Source organism: Gavia stellata, chromosome 5, assembly GCF_030936135.1.
Source record: "Gavia stellata isolate bGavSte3 chromosome 5, bGavSte3.hap2, whole genome shotgun sequence".
Lineage (NCBI taxonomy): Eukaryota > Metazoa > Chordata > Aves > Gaviiformes > Gaviidae > Gavia > Gavia stellata.
This window is the reverse complement of record NC_082598.1, coordinates 10,683,187-10,696,390: the sequence shown is the minus strand read 5'-3', so window position 1 is coordinate 10,696,390 and position 13,204 is coordinate 10,683,187. Positions and strand designations below refer to the sequence as shown.

At 38.7% G+C, this 13,204-nt stretch overlaps 1 protein-coding gene across 1 annotated transcript in view; it reads right to left on the bottom strand.

Moving 5' to 3' along the window:
• GRK4 (G protein-coupled receptor kinase 4) overlaps positions 1 to 12,724 on the bottom strand; it is a 38,278-nt gene extending 25,554 nt beyond the window's left edge. The window contains exons 1-3 of the mRNA XM_059817598.1: positions 12,705 to 12,724; positions 2,051 to 2,137; positions 1,265 to 1,377 (exon numbers count right to left, since the gene is read on the bottom strand). Coding sequence (XP_059673581.1) covers positions 1,265 to 1,377; positions 2,051 to 2,102 — 165 coding nt within the window. The 5' untranslated portion in view covers positions 2,103 to 2,137; positions 12,705 to 12,724. The remainder of the gene's footprint in view (positions 1 to 1,264; positions 1,378 to 2,050; positions 2,138 to 12,704) is intronic.
• Between the last annotated feature and the right edge of the window lie 480 nt (positions 12,725 to 13,204).

Sequence of the window (13,204 nt, the reverse complement as noted above, 5' to 3'; positions counted from 1 at the left end):
ATGCCTGTCTACTCTTCTATTACTTTCCCCCTCTGCATGAGGGTTTTGTTTGAGGATTTTTTACAAAATGTGGCTGCGGGCACACTTCCTTCCTCCTCCCATTCTTTAGTGTTAGATACCAAGATGCAAATGTATCAAGACAAAACACTTCCATTTCCCTTGGTCTCTAAAATTTGGTTTCTCTCCTTCCATAGATGGTTCCCTAAATTTCCATCTCCATTGTATTTTTTTTAATTAGCACATTCTGTCTAGCCTAGGGCTTCCACGCAAGTTGCAACATTTTCAAGTCTATGTTTACAACATTTTCAAGTCTGAGTATCATAAGTAATATTCATTGCACACACATCCTTTCAGGCTCAAGAAGTCAAGCAGCATGTCTTTCTAAAATTATTTCTCTCATTCCCATCATTTTTGTATCCCTGACCATAGCAAGATGGCAGAGATTTTATAGTAAATATTAAGTATCTTCCTTTAAGTAACAGAACCAGTTTTTGACATTCATCAAAAGTTACAGGTTTAGAGTTGGCAAAGAGCAAATGTCACTATATTTTCCTGTATACAGCATTAGATGTGTTTAAAGAAAATTAATTATTTTATAAAATTGTGTGTTAACCCTGGTAGGCAGCTGAGTCCCACACAGCCACTTGCTCACTCCCCACCAGCGATAATCAGAAGGGTAGAAGTGAGAAAACTTGTGGGTTGAGATAAAGACAGTTTAATAGATAAAGCAAAGCCACACGCACAAGCAAAGCAAAGCAAAGCAAAGCAAGAAATTAATTCACTTCTTCCCATTGGCAGGCAGATGTTTAGCCATTTCCAGGAAAGCAGGGCTTCATCATGTGTAACGGCTACTTGGCAAGACAAACACCGTAACTCTAACTTCCCCGCTTCCTCATTTCCCTCAGCTTTTATTGCTGAGCATGACATCATATGGTATGGAATATCCCTTTGGTCAGTTGGGGTCAGCTGTCCCGGCTGTGTCCCCTCCCAACTTTTTGTGCACCCCCAGCCTACTCACTGGTGGGGTAGCGTGAGAAACATAGAAGGCCTTGATGCTGTGTAATCACTGTTCAGCAGTAACTAAAACATCCTTGTTATCAACTCTGTTTTGGTCAAAAATTCAAAACATAGCACAGCATGAGCTACAATGAAGAAAATTAACTCTATCCCAGACAAAAACAGTTCAAGAAAATCAAACTTATTACAAAGAAAAATGTAGAAGATATTGCCTACTGATATCCATCTCCAATTTCTCACTGCTTACCACTGCATCCAGAAATTCAATGCATCTTTTCAAATCTGGTCTAGAATCACAGAACTGTCTGAAGAGAAGTCTGCCTATCGGCTGTTTGTCACAAAGTTGGTTATAGTCTCTTTCTGAGAAAGAAATAAAAATAAATAAAGATATTTACTTATTATCTTTGTCATGGCATGGTCCTTACTCCCATTTGAGAATAGGTCAGAAAAACATCACTGAAGTGTGAAGATTTTACATTAACATCTTTAGCAAAGACATCAAAAACACGCAATGATCCCAAAGAATACTGAAACATTCACTCCAGCCACATTTGTCACTTATAGGCTATCACATTTATTAAAAAACACATTGAATGATATGGTTAAGTTTCATTTAGGTTGTGAGGTGGAAAGCAACAATACTGTGAAATAGCAATCCCAAAGCAAACAAGATTGTTTGGAAAGAAGGAATACAAGATAAGAACAGAAAAGGTTAAAAAATTACTACAAGACATTAAGAAAAAGAGTGAAATATATTACCACGTCATTCAAATTACAACATGATTCCTTTTTCTAACTCATGGCTTTGTAAATTTACCCTTTAGGAGCAGTTTCCTTTAACAAACAAGGAGCTGTGATACAGCTTTTATCTTCTCATAAATTTATCTTCTTATAAATTCTCCATCACATTAGAAGTCTAATAGCTTTTTTTGCTAATTAGCATTCAGAAGCAAGACAGAATCCTTTCGGTTAACACCACCAAACTCTTACCCTTCCTTCTTAAAAAAATCAGGCCATTCTACAGGACACCTACCGATTGAGCATCTAATACCTTCACAATGACTAACAGGTGGTAACTTCAGCATCTCTCTCCATTTTTTACTACGCCCACTCCGTTTGCCTAAAAGAAAAATATGAATAATGTAAACCACAATACTGTCAGAATAAAATTAAACATAACATTAAACAGCATAAAATTAGGTCACTTCTGCATAGATCTGTCAGACTGCTTTTCATGCCTAGAAAGAAACCCATCTACAAGGATATCCAAAACAATAACAAACTTGATATAGAAGAACTTTTATATGAAACACAAACAAATGCAGAAAGCTTTTTGCAAGACAAATAAATATTTTGCTTATTGGCTGTGCATAATACAAAATATCTCTGCAGAGACAAGGCAAATATCTAGGTATTCTGAAAATTACAAACAAAACTGAAACATCAAAGACAGAAACTAAAAAAAATTGAGAATTATCTCTCAACCACAGTGAAGAATGGAAGACGTTAAAGTTGAGTAACAAAATACATAGAGCAAAGTTCTTAAACACATTTTTGGATAATCAAGTTGTACATAAACATTCTCTTTCTTTTTTTAAGGGCAGTAATAGTAATAAGATTAGACCCCACTAATAAATGAGTGGGCATTGCTCAAATATACACCATTTATTCTAGACTATAGGAGGATACAGGATACCAGGAGAACTCAGCTGTTGTAGAATTCAGATCTTTTCAATGCTTCAGATTTCACAGCACTAGTATTAAGCTGATTTTAAAAAACTACTATTTTTCCCATTGTTTCTCAAAAAAATATATCTGTGCTCTATTTTCTATGTTAAACTGAAATTTTAGTACATTATTTTGACCTGAAGAAGCCAATTCCATTTACAGAAGATATGCATACTTATCAAAAAAGCAAAGAGATAGACAGGAACATACATACTTTTTTAATTGCAAAACATTTCAGCGGAAGAGTAATTTTTGTGCTGCAAAATATTTTAAAAGAAGATTTTACTAAGTGATACGGCCAGATGCGTTTCCACATGATAGAACAGTAGCAAAACTGCACAGAAACTTTCTAACTGTACCAAAGCAGTACGTGCCGTTAACCACAATGGGAGAGAAAGGAAGGGAGTTACCCTATGTAACCCGAATAGAAACCAAGCGGCAAATAGTACTCAACTCTTTCAGAATTATTAGGGAGAAAGGAACTAACATCTTCAAAATAATAAAATATGTATTAAAAAAAAACAAAACACCCTCTTCACTCAAACATACAGCTTCCTGAACAGTACCACTATTGCAGTCAGAGCAGTTCCAGTTTAGTGTACCTTAGCTCATACTAAATTTACATTATCTTTGCTAACAGGAACATTGACATCTTACTGTGCTGCTGCAACACAACACTCTCAGCTCTAGTATCACTAGAAAAGTAAACAAATAGGGAATATAAAACCTTAAAAAGCTGGCTTGCAGAGATTCTTTGAACTGATACCTACTCTCTAAAAAACCTTCTTCTGCACTTTTATTTCCTAATGTTTTCCAAAATATTTAAGAACACAAATATGTCAAATCTACTCCCGCCCCCATACTTCATGCAGTACCAGAACTATCACAAAGCTATAATTACCAGCATCATTAAAACAAACTCCCACTATTTTAACAAAATATTTTTGATGTTACAAGGAAGTTAAATAAACGCTTGAAGAAAATCAAACCACACAGTGCAAAGAGATGCATTTCTAACAGAACTGAACACGAACAAAAATCAAGGAATACTAATATAGATAGCCTGTACACATACATCAAATAGAAAAGGACTAGGTATAGATTATTATGTGATCATGAAAAAAATCACAATGGACAGAAGCATCAACCTAATTTTTAACCATGCAACTGAAAATACGCTAAGTTGCAAGATCCACAGAAGTTAAATTTCTTCTGTTAGAAACTGCTCAGAAAGATTCATTTGTGCACGACACAGTACAATCAGTATTGACCAAGAATGATAAACTGACCCAAATTCATGCTGTTTGGAAAAAAGTAAGACTGAACTGTGATATACACCAAGTATATCATCTTCCAAAGCACAGTCAAAGAAAAAAAACAAAAACAACAAAAAACCTCAAAACAGAGGATCACTCATGCATTGTACTTCAAGTCCAACACAAGAAGTCTCCTGTATTTTGCCCCAAATATTTGGCCAGTTACTTATGACATGACCGTTATGAACTTCATTTTACAAAAAGAGACCACATGCTAAAATACAACTGAATTCACCATCCTATAGAAGTCAATAGAGACTACATATAATTTATTAATGATACCCAAGAATCAAGTGCTTAGGAGTATCAACTAAATCAACATGCTCTCTCTTTTCTCTGAACTGACTGTTCCTACATTTATAGCAAATGCACAGAAAAAGTCTGTATGTCTCAATAATGTAAAGGGAATGCATGACCTACATTATTACAGATGAATTAGCGATTTCTGGTAAAAGTTATGGGAGGAGGCCAATTTGTTTGTCATATTATTCCCTAATTGCAAAATCCTTTTCCATTTCTGAGGCAGTTCAAAAGAAGTATCAAATCAAATTATAATAGTTGTGGTTTGTAAGTGTCTTAATATTGATTTCAGAGCTTCTATTCTGGATCTCATTCTAAAATACTTTAGATAAAATTCTTCCAGAAAGACCAACAGCTTACTTTCCAACACAGCAGCAACAAAGCCATTACGTTAATCTGCTTTATGGTTGACCTACGTGGTTCAGATTAATTACCACTTTTGCCTCTTTCAGATGTAATTGATGGCTAAAACAATGTCCAACTTGAAGCGACTCATCTTTTAAAAAGCGAAGGGTGGATGCAGCAATACGCCATTACGGTGAGGAAACACTGCAATTACATGAGAACCTTACCTTCTTCTCCTCCCCAAATTACGTCTTAAGAGTTAGAATTTCAGCACTTACCTCTTGATGTGTTTTTGCTTCTTAAAAAGATACGTACTAAATTCATTTAGGTCATTGCATTATAATATGGTACAGGAAAGTTTTTAGGTGTTTTCATTTTTCAACTTTTTTTTTTTAAACTTCAGAGAAACACTTGAAAACACTTGAAAAGGCAAGGTGGTTGGCTTATTCATCAGTAAAAACACAACTGGTTGCAAAAAAAGAAACTGCTGTGGTAAAACAAAGCAATCTGGTGTAGAAACAGATTTAGACAAATAAGAATATTTTTCAAGTCATCAGATGGACTTCCCACAGCCACAGTGATCTTCCTTACAGACAGAATCTGTAGCATGACTCTCATTTCTTTGAGCACAATGTTCATTGAACATTATTAGTCAGTCTTCCTTGAGACAGAGAACTTGGATTCTGCCCTACAGAATGAAAATAATGAGAAGCATTGTACTATCATTGGCTAATAAAGGTACACAGACTACATGTGGTAAGATTCTGTGGCTACTACACTGACATTGAGATTCTGCAATTGAGTTGTTCAGGGACCTCTGTGCTTCAGCTTTCCTGCCTGTAAAGGGCAAGCAACGTATCTCTGTGGTTGAGAAGCACACAGTTATGTAGCACTAGGGGTGGATGATTGCTACAACATCATTCTTGCAAAACTGATTCCAAACCAGATTGTCAGATACCAGCTGAGAAATTCATACTAGACCACACCCAGATAAGCTCTGAACGCTTAAAACTGCAACAAGAAGACAACCTACAGCATGCCTTTAACTGTATAAATCAATCAACTGGTTCCATGAAAAATGCAAAAGAATTGATACAGAAGCTCTACATCATGTACACTTAGATGCATGAGAATAATCTGGGTACATACACTGTCTTACAAGACATCTTTCCCACAGCAGAGAAAGTTGCAGGCAAGTTTTCTAACAGATGTTAAACTCACATGAATTCAAATCTTCTCCTACTTACAGACACATTTTCCTTCAAATCACTCACGATAAGGATTAAAACCCTTCACTGAAAAATCAAAACATTCCTGTTTAACTACGGCCTTATGCTACAAAGACATTTGTAAATACTGCCCACTAAGTAACAAATTTTGATGGTATGCCCTTACCGTGCAAGATCCACCTTCAGGACACAAAACACTGCGGAATTAATGCCTCAGCTCCTCAGATCACAATGGTAACACTGAAGTACCACTAACTTCAGGCTAGGAGACACGTTCACGCATACCACCACTTGAGGAAGGCGGTCATCCTTCCTGTTCTAGAGACAGCTCTTACAGTACTGCTTTACGGGGTCTCTGCAACCTTCTCCATTGCACAGGTCAGATTTTTTTTTTTGACATCTCAGTTCCTTGAAAAACAAGCCTGGTCACAGCTTAACAGTTCGGTTTAACAGAGTGGCATCTCTTTTATATGGAGAAAGATTTTTTTTCCAGAAGCATGATACATGTATTCTGGCTGGCTCTCACCAAGTTTACCAGAATCACCTAGCAGAAAATTCAGGTTTCAGTGCAAGGTAGGCACCTAACTCTTCATTGTTAAAAAGGCCAAGGCACTTCTGAACACAAACAGAAGCAAAAAGGCAAGCAGTTCAATAAATAAACACCTGAAAGTTACCTATAGATTACAGATTGTTACAGCATTTTTAAGATAATACTCCTTACACTCCTGGATTGAAGTGCCTAGAGTTGGACTTCAGCAAGGTAATGCTCGAGTCCTCTTGCTCATCTGACTGTTAGAGCAGTTAAAAACCCCAGGTACCTACGTGAACATTTGTGCAGCGTGTTTATATACACAATCATTTATTGTTCCCAGAGCTATAACCACTTGAACAACTGGTTCTTCACATCAGCTCTATATACAATTCCAGTAATCATGTGCACATCTAAAAATGCTAGCGCATACATGCTGAACAGCTTCTGCACTTCTTCAGAAATTAGGTATGAAAGTCTTGTACCAACTCAAGTAAATGTAACTAATCTGAACCAGAATTTATCAATCGAATCTTGCAGTCAAACAACGTAACGTTTGTGTATACTTTTTATTTTGAGATGTCTGTAACAACTTAATGAACAGGGTTTACTAGAGAAAAAAAAAAACAACAGTAAGAAAACTCCAATTTTACAGACGACTCCTTGACAAACAAGGATTTTTTTTATCATGATGGCACATCAAGACTGCAACAGATAGAAAAGAAGTAAAATTAATCTAAGTAGATTGTGAAACCTCTAGTTATAATTGCCACATTTGAAATAACCAAAGCAGCAGTGTGTATCAATAACTAGACCTCTCATGTTGTGTTTATTTAGTAAATGTAATTATTTAGATTTCAACATGCCCACATACATTCTTCTTACAGTTCATTAAATAAAGGACAAAAAGGCAGACATTGTGCATAATTCTGTACAAACACAGGAAGACATGTTTCCTGCCACAATGAGTTTACAGCAATTTAAAGCACAATGCAATAAGGGAGTGCAATAGAACATAGGAGGCAAATAAGGGAATAACAGACAAAAATAACAGCAACCGCAAAAACTCACAGCACTCTCATAGTAAAATTCGTATTTGCTGCTGGACTTTCTGGGCATGAGCATGCCTCGGTTTCGCACTTGTCCATACTCCTTAAATAACTAAAGATTTTAATTCAGTTCGATAGCCAAAATGCAGTGATCTGAGCAATCTCCTTAGAGTTTTCTTCCTAGATACAAATACACACATTATAGGATATCTGCCTATGTATCATCACCAATACCATACTGAATTATTACCTTATACTGCAAGCAAAAGCAGGATGTATTTCGCTTGCAGAATTATTTCAGTTGTTTTTAAACCTAGACAGATAAAACACACAATTTGAGCGGACTGCTTATTTTCTGTCAAGAGTGCTAAACTAATACAATTTCAATTCTGCAACAAGTATCTTTCAGGATTTGCTTAAGCCAAACTGTGATCACATTCTGTTACTGAAAGGTTCCTGCTAACACCATCCTTGGGCTGCACCTAACAATTATCAAATCTTGCAGGAGCTTGCTGATCCATCTGAAAACTAATTTTGGGGAAAACAAACAAACCCAAAACACCAAGCAACATAGAAAAAAACCTACCACAACAACCCACACACCCTAGATTGTTTCATAGATCCAACAGGAAACTATCTTACCCATTCTGCAACCAGAGGCTAGAACCAATACAATCAAGAGCTTGGGGGAAAATTTGCTTGAGGCACGATCTTAATTTAGCCTAAACCAATCATGACATAGAGCATATTATACACCTAACAGCAGACCCAATTCTCATTCACAAACTCCTCCTGCCACAGCAGTACAAATGAATTTTAAAGTTGATGCAAATGGACCAGGTATGTTTAAAATGTACTCTTGGCATGGATCCTCAATCGGAGTAAACTGCCATTGACTTCAAAGGAACTACAGATCTACCCTTTGGAAGTATTTTTGGAGACTATTACTTTAGGCAATGAAAAAAGGAAGGCTCCTAAGCAGTTTAAAACATACAGTGATTGATTTCTTTCCTTCAAAACATCACAGACTATGTGTGGGATGCTGAAATGAATTTGGGGCTTACATATATTCAAAAGGTTTATTGAGAGTGATTGAAAGAACTATGAAAACCAGAAGTTACTAATAGAAATAAAGAGAAAAGTGAATATAAAATAAAAATACATTTTTGTATTTACAGATTTTTTGAGAATAACCTAGTTTATTATTTTGTCCCCATTTATGGGATAAATTCTTCAATGTCTTTCAAGAGATGGTCATTGCAAAGATATTTCTGCTAGGAGAAAATTAATGTGTTAATTCCTCTGACCTTATACAAAACTAAAGTCATATTGCTGTACACTATTCTTTTACACATAATAATCCCTGTATGTGAAAATCTGAGTAAGGAGACCATGAAATTGCAAGCTTTTGCACCGTCTATCTCACAGTTCATACATCACTATCACTTAACACTTACCTGTTTTTCTATCTCAGTTGCTGCACTACAGTGCTCATAAGATCAACTTTGAGTTTGCTCTATAATATCTTGTTTTTCTACTGAGTCACTTGTGCTTTTTCCACCATAGGGTTCACCTTAAGCGGAAGTTTTCCGTTTTTCTTTCTCACATACAGATTTCCCACAAAAAGTAGTATATGCCCAAGAGGAAAGAGCTGGCTTGGCACAGAAGGCCACTTCTCCCAGCAAATTGGGACAGGGAATCCCAGAACACTTTGTACTCCAGTTTTCACCCAGAGGCAAATCCCTCCATGGACAGGTTAGCTGTCAACATGAGCAGGTCAACTGGAAAAGTGGACGAAGAGAGAAAAAACTCCCAATATAGCTCCTGACTCCTTAATCTTTCATCCATAAAGTACCATAGCATACTTTGTGTTATCACAGTATTTTCTAGTAGTAGGTAAGTACAAGAGTCACCTATTATGAGCCATCCCTAACACCCACATGTGTGAAGAACTGGCATTTGATTATTTACAGAGTCGCATTAAAAGAAGATAAGGAATCCTCATAGCTTTCCTTCTTCACATAAAGAAGTGGTGTAGTTGCTACAGAGATACTGTAAGTCTTTACTGGAAAGAGACAGGCTTGTGTAAAAATAATCTGTTTTATGAAAAGTTCTGAAAAATCCTGTTAGAGAATAGCATCATAAGACAAAATTTAAAGTTTTGAGGCTGAGGGGGAGGCCGGGGTTTGATCTGGCCTGAAAAACGGGACTAGTAAACTCTTACAAACCGATGTTATCATCATGCAAATTGAATTAGAAGATTCACACCTCTTGAAATAAATTAACAGTAAGACTATTAGTCAGAAGGTAGAAGGTTGCTAGTCTAGAAATAGACAACAATACCACTTTGTTTTTATTCTGTAGAGGAAGAAAGTAGCAGTAAAAAGATGCATTTTGTCTAAGCACACTAGTTAGTTCCTGGCTCTCTAATTACATAGATCAAATTTATTTTCTACATTTCAAATCAGATTTAAACAGTAGACATGCACCTAGCTGTTCAAGGTGTGCTAATTCTGCACACCTAGAAATGTAAAACCCAAATGATGTTCACATCCTAACAATATTTATATCCAGAAGTATTAGAGCACCTAAAATTAGAGGAAAATTATGAGTACGAATCTGGGATCACAATTTTGACCATTAGGTCTGGTTTATGTACTCAGGTATGCTTTTTTTAGACTTGTTGTTATTTACCAGGCATTTCTGAATTCTCATTAAGCCTCTGCCATACCCTTTCACCAGATGAGGACAAGTACACAACATCTTTAATTCAGTTTCTATATTTGCAAAATGAAAACATATCTATCTCTAGGGTTAAAAGACTTTGTAAGATGCCTTCAAGAGTACAATATTTTTCTACTCTCATCTTCATCATGAAGGAATCTCAAGTTAGACTGAGACTGACCCATGCGAGCCATAATTAAGCCTACGCTGATTTCTTTCAACACGCCACTGAAAACTATAAAATAATAGCAGAGTAGTTTACATCTTATTTCTTTTGCTTTTACAACTGAAATATTTATCCAGGTCAACACCTTCTCTTATCCAATCTCTAACACACTGAGGAATTGGAAAAAGGATTACTGATATGGCTCAAGCCTATGCATGAAAATAAGTGAAGCTGCTATTTCACACAAGCTTAGGATTTCGCCTTCTTCCATAAGAAACATTAATTCTGCACTTTTGCACGCTATCCCACTTCTCCATACACTATACAGTGAGATAATAGGAATATGGGAAGGAAAAGGTCAATTGAAAGTCTGCTATTATGTCCCAGTTGTGAGGCCCTTTCAGCAAAGAATGTATTTCAGTAAAATATCTACCTCATACTACCTTTGCGAATTCTATTCCCTTGGAGTCTACCGGACACGTAAGAATAGAGCTGGGACAGGGATTTTATGGCATGGTCCTGACAGATGGAGTAAACCAGACATTCTCAGACCAGCCAGAGCACACAACAAGGCAGAAAATACTTTCATTCCAAGAAGCGTTTTGAAAAATATGATGTAAGAAGTATCCTATGCACAGGAACTCAGACCTGAAAAGGTAAAAGACCTTCTGCCAATTGATCAATGGAGTTTTGGAGTTTCAAAACCAGAAATCACATTTTTGTGCATGCTTACACAAAACAGCCCAGGCCAACTGCAGGTACAAAAGAGCAACAGCTTATTACCATTACGTTTACAAGTTTCACATCAGGTAGAACTGATCTTCACATCAGCTGCTGTCAGACTTTCATTTAGTTCATTAAAAAATCTTGTTTGGTCAGTTCTACCACTATAATTTATTTTAAACATAGTGAAACCTTAACTAAAGAGGCAACCTGACATTAAGCAGCCACTTAAAAGCGTTTCCAGATTACCACTCCACTCTTTGTGGTGAGAGTTTGGGCACAATAAAGTTTTGAGCCAGATTCCACTTTCCCTTCGTTCCTCAGATGACTTCAATGCAAACTCCAAATTCAGGCAGCACCACCACAGACATGTTACCGTCAGTGAAACCAGCCAAAACATGTCCTCTAGTTTGAGGTGGTCTTTTCAGCTAAGGTTGGGAAATGGCCCAAAATTGTGATCACTGTTCTGGTTTTTAAACCCCACTTCAAAGTCAAAAAGCTGATTTTCCTCTCTTGCTGCTTAAGGCAAATTTAACTGGATACACTTATGGCGTAAGTGCCAAACCCATTTAGAGTTGGAGGAACTTGCAAAACATACAGGGGCAGATTCTGTTGTTCTTACTCACTTTAAACAGCCCCAGCTAAACTAATGGGACTTCTCAACACAATTCAGAAAAGCAGGATCCAATCCAAAAAGAATATGCACATTTCATAGTTGAAAAACATACTCTGCCTGAGTACAGTGGTAATCTGGGGAGACTTTCAAGGGGCCATTTAATGGACAGTTATATACATGAAAAAGCAGTAGGACAATCTTATTTCAGGACTTTTTTTAAACAGCAACCACGTGCTAGACTAAATTGCATTATTTATCTAAAATGTTTGTTAGTTGGGGGAGGAATCTTCAAGTCAAGATGTTCTGGGTGAATCAAACTGTAAGTATTAATCTAATGGAAAATAGTACACTTTAATATGAGGTTAATACAAAATACTCGACTGCAAAATACAGGTAGCATTCACCAGCTATGTTTTTCACAGGCAGGAATTTCAGCAAGATAAGAGTGCAAGGTTGTTCCAGAGAATATTTATGTTACTTCGTCCTTTATATCCATATGCATATATATTTATAAATAAACTGAGAACTACGATTAACGCTCTTCTTAAAACATCCGGTAAAAACACCATTTGAATCAAGAGCCCGACGGGGGAAGGAGGAAAGGGTTTTTTTCAGAAGCAAGCCACAAGGCAGCAACTCCAAATTCATCCCGCGGGAGGAGCCGGGCAGGTGCCTCGGGGCACTGCCCGGGACTCACCGCCCGCTCCGGTGCGGCGGGGAGAGCTCCTGCCACCACCCCTGAGGGGGTCTGCCGCCCCGCCCGGACCCCCCTGCCCAGCAGCCTCTCCTCCCTCCCCACCCTCTCCTCCTCCATCACTTCCTCTCCCCCCTCCTCGCTGGCCCCTTTCCCCCTCACCTCAGACCCTTTTCCTCCCCCTCGGTACGTCCCCGGCCCGCCCCGCCTCACCCTCTCGCTTCTCCTCCCCCTCGCCTCCCCCGCTGCCTCGCCCCGCGGCTCTCACCCTCCCGGGCTTTCAGCAGCACCGTGTTGGCCACGATGTTCTCGATTTCCATGGTCGGGGGCTCCTTCCCCTCAGGGCAGCCGGAGTGGAGGCCGCCCCTACTGCCTCCTTCGCCCCCTCCTCCAGCCCCGCCACCGCCGCGACGCCAAGCCTCCGCTCATCCGGCCCCGCAGGACCTCAGCGCTGCGCTCGCCTCTTCCCCATCACCCGCTGCTCGCCCCGGCACCGGCCTCCCCCTCCCCGAGGGCGGAGGCAAGGAGCAGGCAGCAACCGCCCGCCCCGACCATGGCTCTACCGCCCTCCTCCGCCCGCCTCAGCCAGCTCCGCCTCTGCGCTCCTGTGCCACCTCCCCCTCCCTATTCCTCGGGACTACAACTCCCAGCAGGCCTCGCGCAGCAGCGCTCACGTCTTCCCGGCGCCCGCCGAGCTCTGCCTGCTGGGATATGTAGTGCGTTAAACCTCTCCCGGCCTCCCCCCCGGCTCGTAGCAAAGCGGGAGGG